Below are 24,803 nucleotides of genomic sequence, written 5' to 3'. Positions count from 1 at the left end.
TCATTTCCTTTACCCTTCAATAAAGCAACTTTTTGTTTTCAAAGACACGTCTCCACCCTCTTTCTTTCCAGTGCGTTCATGCTGTGGCTGCCTGTACTGCACAGCTCTCAATGTATTTTTATTGCTGTTCACAGGTCTGCACCATTTGATGCTGATTTCCCCCACTTGAGCAAAAACTTAAAGACACAGAGGATGGTAGTTGACACACCTCTTAATAGAGAAGAAGGAAGCCTGACATATCTCCATGGGAACAAACTAGATGGCCCTTTGGATTCCACCAAATATGAATTAATTGAGTGGTAAGTAGAACATACAGAATATTTAAAAGTTTTAAAACAATTGAAACTGTTCTTATATCTTGCCTGCCTAGTGATAAAACCAGTTTTTAATATATTGTGTTTAAAAGGAAAAGAAAGGTGATATGTATACTTAAGCTACGCAATTCACCAGCTTTTAAGAGCAGAGTGATATATTAATTTTTTACTTAGTTTGTCAAAACATTTGGTGCTTATAGTAAGTAGTTCATATACAAACCTTATCTTTCATTCTCCCATCTATGACATTGTGCTTTAACCGTCATAAAATCAAAATCCCATTACATGCACTTTCCCTAATTATTAGTACTCCTTGCACCAATGCTGCTTAAATAAAATAGAAGGACACAAGGCATAGTCCACCTCAGTTCCTGTGCAAGCCACACATGAAAACAGACAAGTTGTGCAAGGTCAGTTCTTACACAATTCCATTTATTTCAAGGAAGTTGTGAGACAGAGGTGGATTGTGCCCATGATTGTTATGGCTGCTTTTTCCTCTACTTGCGGTCTTAAAAGTGATTCACACAAGTATGTGTACTATTCAATGAGCTGTATACAAATAAAGTGAATTCTGACTCATTCCCATTTAAATGAATGAGATTCATGACTAACTTGTCTCTATTGATGTCATGGTGCTTAGTCAGAATTATTCTTCTTTAGATGAAACTTAATGTTCCACAGTTTCATGACTTACCATAATAATCTATCTTTGACAGCAATATTTCAGAGTGCACGTGAATGAACTGTATGTTTGAATGTTGTTTGACTTTTAAAAAAACAACCCACATTTCTGCATATGGAAAATCTACCAGATGTGATAGGTTTTGTTTATATGCAGGGCATTTTATACATGGGAAACATTCAAAATCTACCATCAGAAGTGATCTAATCCTAGCAATGCTGTACTACATGATATTTCTGTGTAATTGAGTTGTCAGACTTGCAGCTACGTATTGCCTCCATGAAAAAAAAAATCTTCCACGTGTTATGTGTTACTGTGAAACCTCTGTAATTTATGATCACTGTTTCACACATATGTATTTTGAACATATGTTCACTGGCTGATATTTATTATTTAAAATATTTATGCCCCACCCCTCCAGTGCACTACTGCTTGAGGAAGCTTACAACAATATCCGGATTAATGCTGTGTGCATGCAATGAAAATGCTGTATGCAAGCAGTCAAAATAAGCACATGTGCTGCTGATTAATTCCCATGCTTGCGCACAGGGAGGATGGGACACCTTTTTTGCCGATCCCTCCTTCTCCTGGAAGCGCTCTGTGCAAATATGTCCCTGAGTGTGGCTAGGCTGTTTTTCTATTGCATGGTTATTAACTTTGTTCCTAATCACCTATAGGATTCGACAATGGGGACAAAATAGGTAGGATATAAATAAATAAAAACAAACTATTAGAATAATGGTGACTATCAAATCTCAGTTTCCATATTCTTCCCTTTCCTTTGTTCACTGCCATAAACATCCAAAATGTCGAAAGACAGAATCCGCAAATACAATATGCAAAATTAGCAGAGATGTACAAATCAGCATAGGATTTTGACCATGGTAAGACTATAAAACCTCTAGTAACAGAAAGTAAATTTGTTTTGTTAACAAGGATTTCTTTTGTTCTCAGATGTATCAATTATGTAACACAGGGAAATCCAAGGGAGGAAAGCTATGGTAGCTTAAAGAGGATATCCTGCCTCAGTGCAGGATATCCTGCGTAGTGCAAGATAGCACAAGAGCTTTCAAATTAAAATATGTTTGAAAAATGAACAAACCTTGAGAAGATAGGAAGATCCATCCACTTTTGCTTTCCCTACTAGTTGGCAAGTGAGTTCAAAAAACACTGGTGGCTGGATGCCAGAGAGTTTTGCTGCTGGTGCAGAGTTTGAAAGTTTACTTGCCACCCAAATGCGCAGGTCTTCTACTGTTTTCTTATCTTCATCTGTAAATGTGAATAATTTGCTAGATGATCGAGGTACCACTGGCGCTCCTACAGTGCCATCAAATGTAAGTGCTGAAAAACCACTACTGTTAATTCCTTGCATCTGGTCACTGAACTCTCTGATCTAAACAAGAACAAAATAGTTATATGAAAGATGCTTACTATTATTTGTAGCTATCTAGAAAAGGTAGCATATAATGGGCAGTACCCACATTAAGTTAGTTATGACTAAATCCTATTAAAATTAATAGGACTTAAGTTAGTCATAAACATCTTGTCTAACTGCTTTCAATGGTTTTTAATCACAATTAAGTCTGGATGATGTCCAGTATATTAACTATGCAAATATATAAAGAAAAATGCATACACATTAGAAGAAATGAGAACATGAAATGTTAGCCACACTGGAATAGAAAATATATATTTTTTAAAGCAAGTATTTATTTGAACCATTCATGAATTTGAAAAACCCAACTTTTGACTTTCAACATAAAGGATTGGCAAGGTACTCCATTATCAAACATGCTTGAATTGCATCAGCTAGAATGAAACCCACACAGTCAGACATTAATATTTACCTTAAGCTAAACATGTGTGACCCTAATTAAAACACTACTGTCTTATTGGAATTTTAGTGTGGACCAGGTTGTGGTTTCTTCAAGAATGGAAACTTGACTTGCTTTCACAAAAGAAATTAGCTGTATCATACATTTCTCACATGTGCAGCAAATGACATAACTGGACAAGATCTCCAGTCTAATGAAGATCTTATCCATTTTATATTTGAATGTGATAGCTTTATAAAGACATCTGTGCGAAGTATAGCCATCCGTTAATGGCTTCAAAGATGGGATATTCTCTGCAGGATAAGTTGCTTTTGCTAAAAGATAATGAAAAGTATGCTATGTTCAGGACAGTGTTCTAAGGCTAAAGAAAACACTATGGATAATTTTGATCTAACACATTTTTGTATTTCCCTGGCATCATGATTTTTGTAACAACTTGTAATACTTCAATGCATAAAGGCTCATTTTGTAGTATATTTTGTATAATGGCAAGTTGCTGTAGTACAATAAGTGGTTTATTGAAGGAACTAGGCATGATAGCTTGTATTTAAAAAATCTGAGCAGAAAATTTTAATTTCTGTCCTTAGGCTTCAAAAGAAAAGAAAAACAAAAACAAAAATGTTATCCGGAATGGGCAGCAATTTCAAAGTTAATATTCTTTAGGAAAAATAAACTCTTCCCTCTACTCCCAATCTCTGATGCAGCAAGTGAACATCAATAACAGATAGTTTAAAGCTGTGATAAATGGGTGTCCTTTGGTCCTTCAGCTGACTTCAGCAATATATTGTATTACCGCTCAAGAGTACATACAATCCAAATAGAAGGAAAGTCTGATTTCATCAGCTTTATGTATTCATTTGTTGCAATAAGATTCCAAATTCTGCCATATACCCTAGGTGGAATTTGAAACCTACCCCACAATACTTTTGTTTTTCATTTCCCTACCCCACCCATTTCCACAGTATTTCAAGCACCTTACACAATGAAATATTACTATTTCTGCACAGAAAAGCTGCTGTTGTTTGTGCCTCCTTCCCTCCAGTCGAAATTCTGTACCCAAACATTACAAATTATGTGATCAGAATTATATACATTAAAGCATCTGATGAGCCACTGTGGGAAACAGGATGCTGGACTAGCTAGGCCTGGGGCCTGATCCAGCAGGGCTGTCCTTAAAGCCATGGCTTCTTCCCCACTGTGGCTTATTTGTATAATAAACATTTGATCTCCTTCCAAAGAATGAGAATTGTTTGTCCTCCTTTAACACAAAGAATGATGGAAATGAATGATGAGGGAGGAAGAATCACCTACCACAAAAGCACCACAGTGGCACCCAGTGACATAATGTATGCATTACATAAATTTGGACACTATTAAGATATGGTGGAGAAAGTGAGATATTTAGAAATAGAAGCCAACAGATGTCTGCTCCTAAAGCCATATTAGTTGCTGCTATTTGCAATGTGAATCAAACTAGTAGGTGTTGAAAAAATAACAGGAAATAAGGGGCACAAAAAGCAAGGCAACAGGAAAGAATGGGACAAAAAAAAAAAGAGAGAGCTTCATATAAAAGGAGAGTCTCGCTATTTGCAGTTCTGCATATCCACAGGGTGTCTCATTGACACCCATTTTCAGTATCCACGGATATGAAAGGGTTAAAACCCATATATACGCAGTTCCTAGAGGGCCAGAAGTGACCACAGATTTCACTTCCACCCACCATTTTGTGGCTCCTTTCTTTTTAAAAATGGACGTTTCCTTGTGATTTGGGGGCACATACAGACCCTGAAGAGCACGCCACAATAAATTATTTCACTTGGGGGGGGCACCCTTTTTTGTGTTTTCCCTCCGCTTTAGAACCTAACCTCCTTTCCCCAAAGCAATAATGTCTCATTACTTGCAGTTCCATTCCTCATGGTAATAGGCAAGGAACAAAAACTCCCCATGAGGAATGAGGTTCTCCATGTGCTCATTTTGGCAGGACATATACTTACTAGTAATGAGGTTCTCCTGTATATATGCTTACTGGGCCTAAGTTAGATTTTATTCCATATTCCTTCTATCAGATAGGAAACCTATAACCTACAATGTTGCTAAATTTTGTGTGGTAGCTGTAAAAATTATCAACTGTTAATATCTTGCTCTACCTAGATAAATTTCTCAAACAGCTGTTGAGTAGAAGCACATTGTTTGTGAGACAGTATTCCTACGTGATTGTAATATTATGTCGTTGTGCAAGTGTATCTGATCAAAGATTGTAATGAATTCATTCACTCACTCACTCACTCACTCAAGGAGTGAGTGAATTTTAAACATCACTGCATGATAATTTTTTGCAACAGAATTTCTAATAGCAGCATAGGATGATATTCTATTATTACACAAAGATATTTTGTCTTGGAAGTATATAAATCAGCTGAAACAATGGGATACATATTCTGCATGTAACCTTTAGGCACTGATAAGCAGGAAAATTGTTTACTTAGGTAGCTTAAAACTATAATGTTTAAGTAGCTTAATTAAACTTTTACTATTCTAAATTTGCCTGCTAGTTGAACCCTGACCACAGTTAAATTGGATTCTCAGATAAACGGCTTTGAGCTACTTGCATAGCTTTAAGTGCCCTGAAGAGACCAAACCCACATGTTTTGGAACATCGTGGAGTTGGCAAATATTTTCCTTCTCCCTACATGCTCTTAATGGAACAAAGAGGAAGATTGAAGTAAAGTGATGACCTCACTTAGTATAGCACGTATTTTGCTTCTAGTAGATTTGTTAAACGGAACATATGTGAACATTAACAGGACAGACTAATAAAGCGTAACAACTCACTAAATAGCATTGCCTGACCTAAATCAAATGTTTGTGGAGTAACAAAACTGGTACAGCAGTTGCAAGCAGATTAAATATTACAATATAAGAGGGAGTGTTGAGCTTCAGTAGAATAATAACATGTTAAGAGCTGGCAGGGACTTGAAGGTCTTCTGGACCAACCCCCTGCTCAGTGGAAGCAACTACTACAGCATTCCTGACAGACGGCTGTCCTGCCTCTCTTTGAAAGCTTCTAGCAAACAACAGCCTACAGCTGCATGAAGCAGAATGCTGTACTGTCCAACAAGTCTTCCTCATATCTAGCCTGATTCTGGTCTTTTGTTTTTTGTAATTTCAAACCATTGGTTTTAGTCCTGCCCTCTACAGAAGCAGAGAACAAGTTCACTCCCTCTTCTACTAGACAGCCCTTCAGATACTTGAAGGCTGCTACCCTTAGTCCTCTCTTCTCCAGGATAAGCATAACCAGTTCCTTCAACCATTCCTCATAGGACTTGGCTTCCAGGCTCCTCATCATCTTTGTTGCTTTCTTCTGAAACCATTTCAGTTTATCAATGTTCTCCTTAAACATGTGGGGCTCAGTATTCCAAGTGAGGTCTGACCAGCACATAAAAGGGTGGATTGTTTCTCATAACATGGACACTATTTCTCTGTTAATGCAGCCTCAGATTGCAATAGATTTTTTTTAAAAAGCAGCTACATCTCCTTGCTGGTTTTTGTGCACCTTGTCCACTAAGACACTACCAAGACACCTTTTCACATGTACTGTTGTCACATAGGCCTCCTTCCATCCTCTTTTTCTTACGCAAATGCAGAATGTTGCATTTGTTTCCACTGAACTTCATCTCGTTGGTTTTGGCTCAATATTCAACTCAGTCCAAATCAGTTTGAATTTCAACTCTTATCTTTTAAGGTATAAGCCATCCCCATCAGCTTTGTGTCATCTGCAAATTTGATACACATTCCCTCTACTCCGTCCTCCAAAACATTATGAAAATGTTGAACAGCACAGGACCTAGGACAGAGCGCTGTGCAACTCCACTTGATAACTCCTTACAGGATGACATGGAGTCACTGATCAACCAGCTGTGAACCAGATCTACTTAACAATAGCATCATGTAGCCCACATTTTACCAACTTGTCGATGAAGATATTGTGTGAGACTTTATCTGGATTTCAGGAAAGCATTTGACATACTATTTCTACCATATTGCCATGATTTACTAAAATAGAAACTGTCCAAAAAGGAGATGAAATTAGTCTGGCATATTTATCCTTGACAAATCCAATGCCAGCTCTTTCTAATCACCAGATTCTTTTCTAAGCACTCATGGAAAACTGCAAATCTGAAATGATGCCCAGTATTTTAAATGTGATTTTAAGTTTCATTAACTTCCTTCCGCTTGGTGATTATAGTGCAAATTCTCTTATAGTTGGGGGGTAGGGGATCACCACTAAATAGAAGTTGTTCTTTTTTGCTACCTACAATGAGAGCGTCATTTATTTATTTATTTATTACATTTCTGTACCGCCCCATACAAAAAAGTCCCTGGGTGGTTCACAATCTAAAAACCATTAAAACATTGACGCAATTAAAACAATTTTACAATACAGATAAAAATGATAAAGCCTAAACTATCAACTAAAAGGCTGGCTGAACAGGTATGTTTTCAGGTCCTTTTTAAAAACACTGAGAGGAGAAACTTTGTTCACTTTGAGCACAGTACAATAAAACACTGTCCCCACAAACAGAATATGTACTAAAGATTACCTTTATTCTGTGAAATCTAACAATGTCGCCATTTTTGTAGATTTGTGGAAGGGCATCTCTGTTTGCATTAAAAAGTGTGCATATCAGCTTGGCATTGGATTGGTCCACAATGGTTACCAATGAACAATAATCTGTAAAGTATCAAAAAGAGGAAGGCAAAGCATTTTTACAAGGAATGTTTTAATTTGCAAGGATCATATTCTTTACCATCCCTTCCCTAAAGTCAACTGAGTTTTATTAAACTAAACATAGGGGACTAGCCTACAGGAGTCTATATCTTTAGCAAATGAATATTATTTCTTAAGATCTACTAGTCAGAAATTCTGCAGCTTTGCACCAAACTCTGTTACAAAATTCATGACGGCTCAGTTATTTCATCTGTGACATGTAGGCAGATGTGTGAACTGGACTGAAACTGATATAAAATTATGAACATTAAAATTTAATCCTGAAGGGCAAAGGCAAAAAGAAATATTCAAATTAAAGACAAGGCAGCAAGTTCAATAGTCAGCCAACCCATCCTATCATTGTTCTGTGACAAGAATGCTTGCTTGTGGGACATGCTGAAATCCACATCTGTCAGTGTTTGTTCTCTCAATCTGTTTCTTTTGCTTAGCCATAAACAATCATGTTTGGGTTGTGGTGGAGGGAGGTGAAAATCATCTTCTAAAGAGCACATCAGCTAAAAAATGTTGGTGCAAAACCTAAGCATCATACCTTATGCTTAGTCAGTCAGACCACCTAATCCAGTACTGTCTACTCTGACTGACAGCAGCTCTAAAAAATCTTAGGCAAATGTCTTTTCCATCACATATTTAACTGGAGAGCCCAGAGAATAAACTCAGGACCATCTGCATGCAAACCATGTGCTCAGGCCAGTGAACTATGGCCCATGTGCAAGGATAACAACTTGTAATGAGGGCTGAAAAAATCAAACTTGATTAGCAGTGCTAACAGTTGATAAATTGTGCACAACTCTTACTACATTTCCCCCAGCCGATTCTATGTTCTATAACATTTTCAGTACACACAGGATCTAAAGAATTTTACAGAGGCTGCAGCCTGGATGATTCAGGGGAGAGCGGGATAGCCTTCTCAGATCACAGGACAAAAGATACGAAGAACATAAAAACAGTCCTGCTGGATCAGGTCCAAGGCCTATCTAGTCCAGCATTTTTCCCCCACACAATGGCCCACCAGATGCTCCTGAGAAGCCCACAGGCAAGAGGTGAGGGCATGCCTCCTCTCTTGCTGCTGTTCTCCTGCAACTGGTATTTAGCAGCATCTTGCCTCTGAGGCTGGAGGTGGCCTAATGTCATCAGACTAGTAGCCGCTGATGAGACCTGTCCTCTGTGAATCTGTCTAAGGCCCTTCTAAAGCCATAAAGCTAGTGGAAATCAGCATATCACGTGACAGAAGATTCACAGATTAATTATGCGCTGTGTGAAAAAGCACTTCCTTTTGTTGGTCCTAAATGTCCTGGCCTTCAGTTTCATGGAATGACCCCTGGCTCTAGTGTTGGGAGAGAGGGGGGAAATTTATCTCTACCCACTCTCTCTACTCCATGCATAATTTTATACACCTCAATTATGTCACCTCTTTTCCAAACTAAAAGCCCCAAATGCTGTAGCCTTGCCTCATAAGAAAGGTGCTCTGGGCCCCTGATCATCTTGGTTGCCCTCTTCTGCACCTTTTCCAGTTCTACAATGTCCTTCTTAAGATATGGTAAGCAAAAATGTATGGAGTACTCCAACTGTGACCACACCATAGATTTGTATGACATTATAATATTAGCATTTTTATTTTCAGCCCCCTTCCTAATTATCCCTAGCATGGAATTGGCCTTTTTTCACAGCTGCAGTGCACTCAGTTGACACTCAACAAGCTGTCCACAATCCCAAGATCTCTCCCCCAAGATCTCTCCACTGACAGCTCAGACCCCATCGGTACATATGTGAAGTTGGGTTTTGTTTTGTTTTTTGCCCCAATATGCATCATTTTACACTTGCTTACTTTGAACCGCATTTGCCATTTTGTCACCCACTCACCCACTTTGGAGAGATCGTTCTGGAGCCTCACAATCTGTTTTGGATTTCACTACCCTAAATAGTTTAGTATTTAGTGCAAATTTGGCCACTCTGCTGCGTAACCCAACTTCTAGATCATTTATGAACAACAACACTGGTCCCAGTACAGATCCCTGGGGACCCCACTTCTTACTACCCTCCGTTGTGAAAACTGTCCATTTATTCCTACCCTATTTCCTGTCCTTCAACCAGTTACCAATCCACACATGAACCTGTCCCTTTATCCCATGACTGCTAAGTTTACGTAAAAGCCTTTGGTGTGGAACTTTGTCAAAAGCTTTTTGGAAGTTCAAGTATACTGGGTCAACTGGATTACCTTTATCTACATGTCTGCTGACACTCTCAAAGAACTCCAAAAGCTCAGTGAGGCAAGATTTGCCCTTTCAGAAACCATGCTGGTTCTCCTTCAGCAAGGCTTGTTCTTCTATATGTTTAACGATATTGTCCTTAAGTATGTTTCCCATCAATTTACCCAGCACAAGTTAAGATAATCAGACTGTAGTTTCCCAGATCTCCCCTGGATCCCTTTTTGAAAATTGGAGTTACATTAGCTACTTTCCAGTCCTATGGTACAGAGCCTGGTTGTAGGGACAAGCTTCATATTTTTGCTAGGAGATCAACAATTTCATTTCTGAGCTCCTTCATAATTCTTGAGTGGATGCCATCTGGCGCTGGTGATTTATTATTTTTAGTTTTTCAAGACAGTTTACAATTTCCTCTCTCATCACCTCAAATTGGCTGTGTTTCCTGAGGCAGGAAACTGTGCTTCCATACTGGCCACAGCGGCCACACTGGGACCTGAAGTGGTGGACAAACTAATTTGTAAATGTGTGTAAAGCAAGTAAAAAATGACTCAATTCCCAGTAACACCAACATTTCACTTCCAATAATTATCAGTTGCCCTGTCACAGTTTAACAAGGAGGAAAACACGCTGGCTTCTTCACCCTCAAACAATCAAAGACGACTGCTGTATCCCTGCCCTTAAGGAAGATCAGCCTGGTCCCACAGCATTGGCCAGTGTGAGAAAATACTTTCCCCCTCTCTGTCAAAAGGCATTCTGTTTGGACTGTAACTGCAGAAGCAAGGTCACACTGGACTAAGTAGGACCTGGTCACTGGACTAAGTAGAACTGTTTAGGTAGTTGTACCAGCTCTATAACATCAAACATACCAACATGTAAAGTACAGCCCAGCTCCAGCTTCATGCAGATGCCTGCCTTGATCTTTGTTCTGGCATTATCTTCTCTCAACTTCCCTCTCCACTCTCCTTCCCTCATGTGTTTTGTCTTTTAATGAGTAAGCTTAAGGGCAGGGCATGTGTCATTTTCATTTATGCATTGCCCCTGCGAGCAGCATTATAGGTTGCTCTGGGAAACCATTTTGTCTGAAAAACAGGCTAAAAATACAATGAAATAATATTTTGACGCATGCAATCTTCTTTCATTCCCACCCAATGTGAAAATTGTTTTTTACTGTGAAACCATATTTTAAACATTATTATTGGGCTGGAGTGCCTCAGGAAACACACAGCAGAATGTCAGCCTACCTTGCCATTCATATCACCAGTGTTGAATACCATCACCATTTTTGATAATTTACTTTAATTTTTTAAAACCCCTATATGAGGACAGAACTAGTTTTAAAAGTGAGATCCTGGTGCATCTTTCTATAGGTATGCTTAGAAAAAGAAAAGTTAGTTATCTAGGGCGGAGTGAAGATACCCCCTCCCCATTTTCGGTTTCATTTACAGGTGGCAGGCTTTCAGGGTACATACTGGTGACTTGGGGGAATAAATTCGTCATAGGTTTCAGGGGTCTTCCTTAGCGGTCTGTTTGTTTCTTTAATTTTGCTTCTGCAAGTGGCCGAGCTCCTCTTGGCTGCTGCCATTTTCCCCCAGAATGCCTTGGACTCAGCAACATTCTGGAGCATTTATGGAGAAAAGGTGTGGCCACCAGTGGCCCCATTTTTTTTTGTAGGTCATTTCCCCCCTTCGAAACATAATCCTGGGGCATCACTTCGTTGGCGGGGGGGGGGTGGCAAGGGCTGAAAGGTAGTCTGCTTTTCTCTTTGTATGACAGCAATAGTAAGGTTTTTTAAAAAATTAAAAAGGGGGAAATTTCTACGTCTGCTGCTGTGGTAACCACACAAAACATAGCGTTTGCACTGATTTCTTTGAGGATGGGGAGCAAATTTCATGACAGAAGTTCTCTATTAATTTTCAGCTCAGCCTTATTTCTACATTACTGGTAGAAATAACATAAATTTTGGTTTTTTAAATGAGACAATGTTTCAATATAATTCACTAACTTTGCTATCACTTTGGAAACCATTTACATTTTTTAGATTAAATAATGCTAACCTATATAAATCTAAAAATAGAGCAGATGAAAAATTAAACTCCCTGTTAGATACTAAAAGCAATCTTGAACAATTCACCTAATTTCCTCACCATGATTAAGTGCAAATTGCCTTGGAGTTTTATTGTAAGGCAAGACTGCTAGTACTTCCAAACCAAGTATTTAATCAAAGAAGCCATGGATATAACAATTTACATTACCTATGATAAATATTTGTACACAATACTCTGTTAATGTTGCAGAATGCATTCTCTGGATTAGTGTTTAAATTAATTAATTTTTAAACAACAGCAAATGATAAGTTAAAGGAAGCAATGTTAAACAAATAGAAGAATATTTCTAATAAGATGCTTTGAATAACTTTCTTGTGATACAAATTATTCGTTAAACAAGGTATAAAGATGGGTTTCTGCATACTACCAGGTATCTATCACAATATCTACCAGGGATTTCCAGAAGAGTCTCAGACTCAGACCATGCTAACCTTTAAGGAAGATAGAGGAGAGTCAGCTTAGCAGAATGAAAAGTGGATGTTAGTTATGGCTTTATGGCCAAACTGCTGCAGAATTGTGGCAGTATTTATTTATTTATCTAACATTTTTATAATGCCCAAAACTTACGTCTCTTGGCGGTTTACAACAAAGCAAAATAAATGACAACAGAAAAGTTTAACATTAGAACAATTTAAAACAATATTTTAGACAATATTTTATTTGTTCTAAAATTTAGAACAAATTTTAAAATAATATTTTAAAACAATGTTAAAACTATTAAAACAATATTCAGTTAAAAGCCTGGGTGATGCGTCTTTAAAGGCTTTTTAAAAGTTGTCAGAGATAGGGAGGCTCTTATTTTAGCAGGGAGTGCGTTAAAAAGTTTCGGGGCAGCAATGGAAAAGGCCCGTCTCCGAGTAGCCACAAGACGGCCAGTGGCAACTGCAGACAGACTCCTCCTGATGATCTCAATGGGCAGTGGGGTTCATGACAAAGACGATGTTCTCTTAAATACCCAGGGCCCAAACCGTTTAGGGCTTTATAGGTTATAACCAGCACCTTGTATTTTGTCAAGAAACATATCAGCAACCAGTGTGGCTCCTTCAATACGGGAGTAACACGGTCTCTCTGAGATAAACCAGAGACCAACCTGGCTGCCGCATTATGGACCAACTGTAGTTTCCAGATTACATACAAGGGCAGCTCCACATAGAGCACATTACAGTAATCCAGTCTGGAGGTTACCAGCATATGTACCACTGTTCTGAGGTTGTTTATCTCAAGAAGCAGATGCAGCTGTAGTATCAGCCAAAGCTGATAGAAAGCACCTCTGGCCACCGCCTCAACTTGGGAAAGCAGAGAAAGGTTTGGATCCATAAGCACCCCAGACTATGTACCTCTTCCTTCTGGGGAAGAGTGACCCCATCCAGAAGAGGAAGATCAAGCTCATCTCCCGAGTTCCAACCCCGCACAATGAGTACCTCCGTCTTATCTGGATTCAATCTCAGTTTGTTTCCAGTAAAGTTTCAGTCAAATTAATAATAATAATAATCGCCTAATAAGCATGACATTATGAATTAGCTGATAGCTTAACTTTTCAAATTATCTTCAGCAAACAACATCAAAAGACAATAAAGTGTGTCAGAGAAGAGGCGGAAAGAGCAGATAGGAAAAAATAAATTATACCATCATCAAAATCCAACAGCTAGTTTTAAGTTTATATACTGCATGTCTTTATTTAATGAAAATAAGGTCATGGAATTGCACATTGGCAAGATATACAGGTTCGAAGAAAACTCAAATTGAAATGTATTCTCCTCAAAAGATAGACAAATAGGTTAGCTACTTAAATTTACAGCTCTGCATCACTAGGTTACTTCAGTCCAAACACTATGGAATGAACAGCGCAAAAATACTTTTACTAAACATGGACCTCACATTGCTTAAGGGAAGAAATTGTGTCAGTTCAACAGTGCAAAACTAATGTCAATATATCCACACGGATTTCCAAAACTACAGTTAAAGCTTATACAAATCTATTGTGCCATATTCTTTATATCATACTGGGCAGCATGTATCTCCAGAGTACTTTTGTTTTGAATGTTTTAGTCCACAGACTGAAGATACAAACTGGAAAACAAGGAATCTCTAACTCTATTTGGACATTACATTAAATACCACTGAACACATTTACTAGTGCCAGAAGCAGGCTGGAAATCCTGCCCTGGCGTGTCACTCACCCCCTCTATCTTGCTGCTCATGGTTATGATAGTGATTCTCTGCAAGGGAAACTCCATAACTGTGATGGCAGGCACTTCCGTGATTGGCAGCCTGCTTTTAGTAGTTAATGGTTTAGAGATGACAAACAATTCAATCAACTGAATTGAACTGAATCTTTTAAAAACAGTCAGAAAATTGGGTTGCCAAAACAGAGCCATACATTAATTCCTGAAATGGACAAATGGTTAAATAAAGCACGGACAAATCCTATGAAAGCTGATTTGTTGTCTGAACACAAATTTGATAAATTCATTATGTACACAAGAGCTTTTTTGTCATATCCTAATCTAGGTGCAGCGAGCAAGAGGTTGCTGGTTCGAATCCCCACTGGGTGTTTCCCAGAATATGGGAAAAACCTATATCGGGCAGCAGCGACATAGGAAAGGCATCATCTCACACTGCGTGGAAGGAGACAGTAGTAAACCCCTTCTACCAAAGAAAACCACATGGCTCTGTGGTCGCCAGGAGTTGACACCGAATTGAGGGCACAACTTTACTTTAATCCAGAGCACCTGTGAGTAATAAATATATAATCTAGAGAAGTACTCTAAATCATCCAGAACACCTGTGAGTAATCTAGAACACCTGTAAGATACAGTTTGGATAACCACACATATATGGGCCAGCTGTAAGCGCCCCTCTGGTCCTTCTTGGTTCATAACTGTGAGCAGGGAGCAACTGACTGAGTGTGTCTAGGTGGTAGACTCTTCCTCAGCTGCCTTTTAAGAAGGCAGTTGTGAAGGTACTCCTGAGAAGAAAACCCTCCCCAGACACAGAAGACTGCAATAGCTAGCTATTGGATAGCTGCTGGGAAAGTGCTCATGTGGATGATTGTTGTGCAACTCCAAGATCTTCTGGATGATACCGATTATCTAGATCCATTTCTATTGGGTTTAAAGCCTGGTTTTGGCATAAACTACCTTGGTTGCAATTACAAATTACCTAAACTGGGATGAGCACGGGGGAGTACAACCCTACTTATACCCCTGCCCTTCAGAAATTTATGATACCATCAACCCTAGAATCCTTCTGGGTAGATACTAGGTTGGGTAATTTTGGGGAACCATTTTATAGTGGTTCGATTCCTACTTAGACAGCCAATTCCAGTTGATGGTGCTGGGGACTACTGTTCAGCCCCATGGTATTTATGCTATGGAATTTTGCAGAATTCTATCCTGTTCCCCACTGGGTTTCCCACTAACATCTACATAACGCTACTAAGGAGTCATCCAGGAATTTGAGACGGGTGTCACAATATGTTGATGACACCCAATTACATCCATTTCTGGAGAGGCACTGGAAATATTATGGACCGCGACGTAATTGACCAGAGTCCAACTTCACTTGCCACTCAGCATGAAGCTTATTGGGCAACACTGGACCAGTCACTAAATCTCAGCCTAACTGTAGAAAACTACGTCCATCTGTGCCATCTAAAGCTATATATCTTTCCCCTTCCCCAAGATGTTGAGCTGCACAAAAAGCTGAAAACTAAAATATTTTATTGATTGGTTTACATTATGAAAACGAATTCTGCAAGATTATTAAGATTTATATGGGGAATGTTTAACACAGTTTGTTACTTTTATCAAGAAAGCTGCTATACAAGAAGCAGAAACATCAAGCAATTATCAGAAGCATCTGGTAAGACAGATGCTTTAATGTTAATGTTTGTAAATTGCACATCAAAACAACAGAACTGAGACTTGTTTATATTAACTATTCATTTTGCTTATTTAAACTCCCTGATTTTATTTTTCTATTAGAAGACTGAGAACCACTGGGTAAGCCTGTGCAACAAGCATTAAAACAGCAAAAAGCATATTCATGCAGCAAAGTAGAAAGAAAATGACAAAACATTCTTCTAGAAATAGCTGTTCACAATACAGGAGAACCTTGTTAATCGTGGACTCAGTATCTGTGGTTTCACAGATGCGCAGTCGGGGAATTGACACCCGAACTTTGCATACACGGGGGGGGGATGGCTTAAAAAGGGTTAACCTTGCATATCCATGGACTGGGGTGGTCAGAAATGACTTTAGAGGTCATTTATGACCGCCATTTTGAGATTGGGTGTCTCAAAATGACTCCTTTTTTAAAAGATGGGGAAAACAACGATTTTTGGCTAATTTTTCACTATTTGGTGAGACTGCTGGGGACCTGTGAAGCACGGTAGGCCGCTTTCCCCCCACATTTAAAGGGCCATTTTACCCTCTTTTTTATATTCATGACATAATCATCATAACTAAGTCTAGAAAACAAGCTGATGAGATATTTGAGAGAATGAATGCAGAAGGAAGTATAAGGTTAACTATAGCGTCTCAACACTGGGTTGGTTACAGTATTTGGAAGTGGAAATTCATCTGGGGGGTGGGGGGAGTAGTCCCAAGACTAAATGGTATAGGAAACTAAGAAAGAAAGATTTGATTATTAATAATACATCAGCACATCCAGATTATTAAAATTCACACTATGGAGAATATAGTTAAAAGAGCAGCAACAGTTTCATCAGAGGAATACAAAGAACAATCAAAATAAAGAGATATAGCATTGGGACAAAGTAATGGCTACAGGTTTCCCTTAAGAAGAATGGCAGGAATTAAATTTGTACCTGGTCTACCTGTTTTGAAAATTCCTTTTGTATCTGATAATTTTGTTAAACAATGTCAGAGAACATTACATAAGTATGACATTAAGGCCAATGTGGTGGTTCAGTCAACTAAGATGTTGAAACAACTGGTGAGAAGGTTATACGATAGGAGATGAGACAAGACAGATTGCCCAGTATGTGAAATGGAGGAGGGGAGTTGTAGATTAAAAGGACTAGTGTACAGAGTAACTTGTAAAGAGTGTGGGAGTTTTATATTGGAGAAAGTTAATTGAAGAGAGTTAATCACTAGATTTAAAGAATGCTTGGCAGATACAAAGTATGTGAAGAGAGAGATGCCACGGTTAGTAGTACATATGACCAAATATCATGAGGGAATAACAATGCCTATTATTAAGGTGGATGTACTGGAGATAGAGTGTTGCTTAGTATGAAGATAGATTAAAGGTAAAGTGTGCTGTCAAGTCAATATCAACTCCTGGCGCCCACAGAGCCCTGTGGTTTTCTTTAGAATACAAGAAGGGTTTACCACTGCCTCCTCCCACGCAGTACGAGACAATGCCTTTCAGCATCTTCCTATATTGCTGCTGCCTGATATAGTAACAGCGGGGATTCGAACTGGCAACCTGCTGCTTGTTAGTCAAGCATTTCCCTGCTGCGCCACTTAAGAGAGGCAATATATACAGATAAACTCAAACCCAGTGTAAATGGTAGGGAAGAGCTAAAGGAGACCATGAAGTATATTGGCTACTAAGGAGTATGTAATGTAGGAACACAGATACACAGTTGTATGACCTCGGTTCCCTTGGTCTCTTGTCTTCTCTCCCACCCACTTTTTACCTCATTTGTTGATTGAAATTACTGCCAGAATGTGTGTAATTAAAGATGTGAATAATATAAGCAGTTGACCCACAGAAGATGGAGGAACAACACTGAGGCTAGTGTTTGACACAGAAACATTTGTTTTTACTAGGCTTTCAACATTTTAAACTATGTTTTTACAAGGTATTGCCATCTGCTTTTACGTAATAAATTTGAAGGTCTTAAAGGAGTACTTGGGAGTTGCCAAACTTCATCAATGTATCGCCAGCTTATCAATTTATACCTCTCTCTTTTTGCTGTTTTCCTGATCTCTGGGAACCCAACCTCCACATTTGTATTGGCCCAATGCCTCCGTATTCGTGGTTTCCGTGTCAGAACTCCCATAAATACAGAGGTTACCCTGTAGTTCTATTCAGACATCAGCTGTACATGTGTGCAGATGTCTGTTGTGTATGAATTACTATACCTGCATTCATTTTAAAAGTGAACCTGGACACAGGCCTCTCAAATGCATGGTACAGATAGGAAGTGTACTTCTGTACCTGCTTAAGGTGTGAAAAAACTGTACCTGTGTACACCATACACTCATTGTGAGGATAAACATAACCATGTACACCACTCTAGGCTCCTCAGAAAAAAGCAGGATATAAATATGCCCTGCTAACCCCTGCTAACTTGACAAAGAGGCGCCTTTTAACGTGGCAATTCTCTTTATTCAGCAGGTGGAGAGTAACTGGCCCTATCCACCCGCAGTACAGTACTTCCAGTGACTGTTGCTGGTGTTTATCTTATGTTTCTTTTTAGATTGTGAGCCCTTTAGGGATAAGGTTCCATCTTGGTTTGTTTGTTATTTCTCTGTGTAAACTGCCCTGAGCCATTTTTGGAAGGGCGGTATAGAAATCGAATGAATGAATGAATGAATGAAAGAAAGAAATATAAAAAATTATTTATTTATTTATTTCCATTTATATCCCACTCTTCCTCCAAGGAGCCCAGAGCGGTGTACTACATACTTGAGTTTCTCTTTCACAACAACCCTGTGAAGTAGGTTAGGCTGAGAGAGAAGTGACTGGCCCAGAGTCACCCAGCTAGTTTCATGGCTGAATGGGGATTTGAACTCGGGTCTCCCCAGTCCTAGTCCAGCACTCTAACCACTACACCACACTGGCTCTCAATTGTAAAAATCAATTGTAAAAATGTTTATCATATTGTCTGCATAGAATTTATAGCTGCCTCTTGTTATTTGACCTGTTGGCAGGGAAGCTTCATGTTATCAGCCAGATTCTATGTTAATACTGTAGCATGCCTCTCATGTTAGAATCACTCTATTAAAGTTTTTGCTTGCTATCTCTCTATCTGCACAGTGTGGATAACCAGTCAGAGGAATTTCATTAGTTCTACTACAGCAATTTCAAAATATGCATGATATTCTCAGCTAGTGCAAGCTTTTTCACTATGTCCTGTCACTTCTGCCCCAAGGACACAGTAGTGAACAGCTACAATTTTTATGTGTACAACTTCTATTAAACTACTTGATAGAAGCAAGGTTATTCTGTTGAACGTTTATACCCAGTTCAGATTATTTACTATATTTATACCCCACTTTTCAACTTTGTGAGACCCCCTAGCATCAAGGGTGTGCAATCTTGCCCCTCTTTGTGCATAAGGGGAGGGAAGATTCTACTTCTGATTCCTGGCTTAAAACAAGTCAGAATCTCTCATTATGTCAGAACTGGCAACCCTAGCTTTTTCTAGGCAGAGCTTTAAAATAAGTCAGGCTCTGAAGTTGGATAACAAGCCCAGGTTCAGATCCTGGTTTACTTTGAACTGCTGGCTAGAATAAGCCAGGATTATCAGTTTGAATGTAATGAGAAATTCTGACTTGTTCTATGCCAGGATTGAAAGAAGAATCCTCCCTCTCCTCTGAAAGAAGGGCAGAGGGAGTATACAATACCAAAACGGGGGTGTCACACAAAGTCAGGATTCAATCTTGTTTTTGAATTATATATGAACTTGGTGTATGTTTTACCTTTTTGTTTGGGTCACTAACCTTGTTATTTTGAGCTGTGCAATTTGAACAGATAACCGAAATTTCAATTTTGGTTTTCAAAGTTCAACATTATCTATTGTTGGCTTAGATATACAGGAGGCTGGGGTGATCTAGCTGATCTTGTAGCAAGCCTGCAAATCTGCAATACCAAGAAATAATCTAATAACAGTTCCGTTATTTCAGAGCAACAAAGACCATTTATAACATACATGACACAGAAGCAGTAGCTTGTAGTACATCAAAGAATTATTTCAATGACTGAGCAGCTACTGCAAGTCTGCTTAATTTAACAGTAAAAGAAGATAAAAGGAAAACACTCAACCCTCATAGCAGCAGCTGGATTGACAGCTACCACTTTGCCAGAGTCCCCAGCATGGATCCAATTGCCATTTCACGGGTTACATTTTCTATCATCAGCTGTGAAGTCTTCAGATATCTTAATAGGGGGCTGCCAGCTGAAAATATCTATTTTGTATGTTCAGGTGAGAAGTACCCTTTCTCCAAGTGATTCATTGTCTGTATGCCCTTTTGGTTGTGACCATCTTTTTTAAGCTACAAGAAATAAAGAGGTTATCTGTCTTTCAAAAAATAACATTTTAAGCCTTTGCAACACTCCTCCTGAAATATCCTTAAAGACAGAAAATCAGCTCTCTGCAGCTCTCCGGAAGAAGAAATATCCCTATCCCTATTAAAATTAAAAGCTTAAGACCTAACAGTGAATGCAGTTCTCGGTCTGACAGACCCAGCATAATTTAGCATCAAAAGACACAAAGCGTAAGAATCTGAAGGTCCTACCTTACCAAGAGGGAGACAATTCTGTATATTATTAGGAATGTTGTACAGAAAAATCTAGGAAATGTTAGCCAATATTAAAATAACATGCATCAAAATTTCACACGCTGCAGTTCACTGTGCCATTTTACTTTTTATCATTTACGTATTCTATAAACCTCAGAGTTTGTTGCACATAGAAAGAGAATAAAAAGATCTAGAAATAAGATCTGTCGAATCCTTATGATGACAAAGCTTTTTTTTTTTTTTACTGTTCAACCATCGATATTCAATCTATTTCTGTTCCTTGCATGTACTTTAGAGGACAACAAAGCCAACGGTCGCTATTGCATTGGATGAGTAACTAGTCAGTTTTTAATACAACTTTTTTTTTAACCCTGGCAAATTTAACAATCCTGGATGATCTTCTACTGTTCTGTATTGCTTTATTAATATTTCAGGTCTATAAGATCTAGACAAAAGGAAGATGACTTTATTGCCACAAGTAAACAGGAACTTGAAATAAACAGGAGACCAGTGAAAATAAAGACAATAGAGGAACAAAATGAGGTTGTATCAAATCATATGGTTTTTTCCAAGGCTACTGCAAGGAAGTTGATATGAAAATTAACAGACTTGCACAACATTTAATCTACCAAGTCAAACAAAGTATATCAGTATCTACAGTAACCTGCCAGAGGCTTGATAAACCAACTTCTTTTTAGATGTCATATGACACACAAATGTAATAAGAGTAGAAATAGAGTATTATCTTCTTTATAAGCTGTTTTCAGCCTTATTTTAGCAGAGGGGAGTATATTACAGTAATGTAATATATCATTTCTTGATTTAAAAAAGGATTCTCAGCCCTACCAAATCACTGCTAAGTTATTCGTAAGAACATATGAACCGGTCCAGCAACAAACATTCTCCAATGTCATGCATTATGGTAAAGGTTACTACACCATTCAAAACACAACCAAATTCCTGTTCTTCAATTCTCTTTATGTCCTTTTCTAACCTATGATACAGGCAAACTTCACTATTAACGGATCCAACAACTGCAGTTCCATGTATCCGTGGTCAGGTAATTGACACCTGATCTTGGCATACGCTAAAAAAGGGGGAGGGGTAATTTCCATTTATCTGTCATGCTGGGGTGGCCATTTTGGGAAAAGTTTTGTTGCCCATTAAAAAAAACCCCACCTTGTTTCCCCATGAAAAATCACTGGGAAATGGCATATTTTTTACTTTGGGTGGGGGGCATTGCGGGAAAGCTGCAGACCCATGAAGCACAGTAGGGAACTTTATTTTGATTATTTCCACCCTTTCTCACTGTTTTTGCAGCCTCAGGAAGCTAACTCCCCGATTCCCATTGCCCCATTATTCACAGTTTTGTTACCCACTGCAATCTGCAGGAATGGAACCCCCATGGATAATGGGATCGACCTGTATTCAGTGGCGCATTTGCCCATTCTCACAATCTATTCCTTTTCAGCCTATGTTCTCATGATCACTTACCTCTTTACTCCTACCAACCACACAATGATTTGTTCCAGCCTTCTGATCAATTTCCCCTATACTTCTTGAAGTATAATTGCCCAGTATCTTCTTGAGGCAAGATATTCTCTGCAATCTTTAATCAGCTAGAAACCTTTCTTCTTTAAAAATTAAAAATTCAGATTCTTCTTCTAAGTATGTTATCACCACCAAAATAAAAAGGTTAGTACTTATTGATTTGCTTTAGATAATATAACTTGCTTTAAGGACTCAAGAGGGATTTTTTTTTAACCATTTTTCTCTCTCACATCTCATCTTTCTGGATCTTTGTCCAGAAAGGTTCACAAACTAAGTGAAATAGTGTTTATACTTTCCTGGAATTGTGTATTAAGATCATCTCCATTACTGTTACAGTCCATCCATCAGGATGTGACATTTTTATATTATAGTACTATGAAAAAGTTGAACATTTTAAACAGTCTTCCTCAGGTGCGTAGCAAGGCTGGAGTGGGCCCAGAGGCAAGATTTTAAAAGCCCCCCCCCCCCCCCGCGCACTGAAGCTCAGCTCATGAAGTGAAGAAATCTTAAATGAGGCTGAATATGGTAACAAAAAGCCTAGTACAACTGAAGGAAGTCTGGGCGGGTGTGCGGCTGGGGGAGTCAGTCATGTGACTTGCCTCTGGGGGCTCCCCAAGGCAGTGGGCCCACAGACAACTGTCTCCCCTTGCCCTATTATAGCTACGCCCCTGGTCTTCCTATTAGTGTGAGCTTTCTATAAACTATCAGTCCAAATTTAACTTTGCAAAACCAGAAAAACCAACGAACTCACTTCATCTTAAATTATAAAACACTTTTTAAAACAGAGATATTATTTTCTAGGTTAATGCCAGCAATATAATTTTAGTATATTAGTGAAAAGATGATGAAACTAAATGCATTTTAATTTCATTTTGTGGAAAAACAGACAAAGCATATGTTATAATATATATAATAGCAGATGGATTATTATAATAGCTTTTGGTGCCATATTTAACTACCATAGCCATTTTTAAAGGCCTGATATATAAATTGTTGTATCTAATGGAGGTTTATTCATAATTTTTCAAAACACTTGTTTTGAATGTTTTAATACTTGTAATGTTTCAATATTGAATGGCTTTACATTGAAGAGGCATTGCTATAACTTATCTTAGGCTGAGCATTCATATTAGAATAAAAATCATTTCCAACTTTAAATAAAATAATCCAAGGATGCAGACCTACAACTGTATAAATCCTTCTGCCTACAACAGATGCAGATGTTATACTGACTGATCTAGAGGTTGGAAGCAACCTATGTGATCACATATATTCCATCCTTTCTCAGAATAAATTCTTTTCATTACTAGAGCTGACCACAGTTAGCATTACATCTGCAGGGGTGGTTTTGCTAACACCGCTCCAAAGACAATTTAGAAGCCCACTTTCAATCATGAATACCATTGTGTTTTAAAACAAACATTGGTTAGGACAAATGGCATTGCAGATGTTACCCGAACCAGAATTAGATCAAAAAATAGCGGTGGGGTGGGGGGAATTATGGAATGGATGTGCTAGAAAGTGGGGGAGGAAGGAGTGAGCCAGCCTAAAGAACGCTTCTGATCCTCTAATAGTTAGAAGATTATACATCAGAATGTCTTCACTGGGCCCTGAAATCTCACAAATGTTTAGTACAAACTTCATATCCCAAACTGCTTCTGCTGGAACGGTCAAAAGTTGGTGGTGAGATGTTTTAGAATTAGTTATGGCTGTATGTGGCTTATCCCAAAATTATCCCAACTTTTGTGGTATACAAGCCCTACTTCAAAACAAAAAAGCAAAAAAAATGAGACGTTGGTTAGGCTGAGAGATAATACTGGCCCAGAGTCACCCAATAAACTTCATGGGTAAATGGGGATTTGGACATGAGTTTCCTTGCTCCTAGTGCATCTGCAGTACTGTACAATGTGTCACCTAGACTTTAACCAAGACACCACTCTGCCTCACAGTATGCTAGCTATAAAATTCTGCAGTGATGTGATCAGTTTTCAGAGTCCTAATACTCAAGGCTGCAATTTCATTGACATTTTCATAGAACTGAAAACTTAAACAATCTGGATTTATTTTGGATTAAGTCCAGTTGTTACTAGGCCATAAGTAGTCTTGCCACACTCTAAGGGAAAGCTGGGTTGATTTTAAAAGGGAAAAAGCAAGAATACATTTTAAGGATCCCTTAACAATTAAGACATAACTAATCAGTGTTAAGTAATCCCAGGTATACACTCTTGTTTGAGAATTTTAGAAGAACTTTGCTGTATCAAAATAGTGTCTACCTGGTATTCTCTGTAAGAATCGCAAAAATTCTGCAGGCTCAAAGCAGTTCACGAGAAACTGATCAATGTTCCACCTGTGGACTGCAGTCTACCTTCTGCCTGTCCCTGACATAATGACTAAGTAATTACCAAACAACCAATTTTGATTTTTTTTTAAAATATTCACTAATACATACCAGTTCCTTTGCTTATATATGGAGGCTTGAAAAATTTCACAGCACCATACAGGTTGACAACAGTACCATCTTTGAGATTATTCAGAAGAGTATATGTGTACTTGGGGGCAACAGGCTAGCAAGACACAACAGAAGATGATCACATTAAAAACAGCTCTCTAGAAAGTTAACATTTTATAAAATTTATAAAATTTCTCTCTCTTTTCCAGGCTTTAGAAACAAGGCCTTGATATTTGATCCATTATGAATGTAAAATAAATGATTTCTCTTTCCCACTGGACAATATTTTTTATCAAGATCAAATAATTATGTCCCAAAGTATAGATACAATACCATTTTGCTCTGACTACAACTGCCATGGGCAGCCACATTTGAT

At 38.4% G+C, this 24,803-nt stretch overlaps 1 protein-coding gene across 10 annotated transcripts in view; it reads right to left on the bottom strand.

Annotated features, from left to right (window-relative positions):
- Window positions 1-24,803, bottom strand: part of POT1 (protection of telomeres 1) — a 138,922-nt gene that overhangs the window by 51,118 nt on the left and 63,001 nt on the right. For 4 of the 10 annotated variants that reach the window (XR_008308063.1, XM_053253347.1, XM_053253348.1 and 1 more), the window contains 3 exons: window positions 24,428-24,542; window positions 7,433-7,563; window positions 2,099-2,389 (listed from right to left, as the gene is read on the bottom strand). Coding sequence is in view for 9 of the 10 variants with exons in the window: in XM_053253347.1 (XP_053109322.1) it covers window positions 2,099-2,389; window positions 7,433-7,563; window positions 24,428-24,542 (537 nt within the window). In the remaining variant the exon portion in view is untranslated. Of the gene's footprint in view, window positions 1-2,098; window positions 2,390-7,432; window positions 7,564-10,690; window positions 10,916-19,629; window positions 19,769-19,951; window positions 20,174-24,427; window positions 24,543-24,803 lie in introns of those variants that run through there. The other 6 variants (XM_053253351.1, XM_053253352.1, XM_053253350.1 and 3 more) reach the window with 5 other exon arrangements.

Source organism: Hemicordylus capensis, chromosome 5, assembly GCF_027244095.1.
Source record: "Hemicordylus capensis ecotype Gifberg chromosome 5, rHemCap1.1.pri, whole genome shotgun sequence".
Taxonomy (NCBI): Eukaryota; Metazoa; Chordata; class Lepidosauria; order Squamata; family Cordylidae; genus Hemicordylus; species Hemicordylus capensis.
Note: the sequence above shows the minus strand (reverse complement) of the source record. Positions and strands in the feature narration are given on the sequence as shown.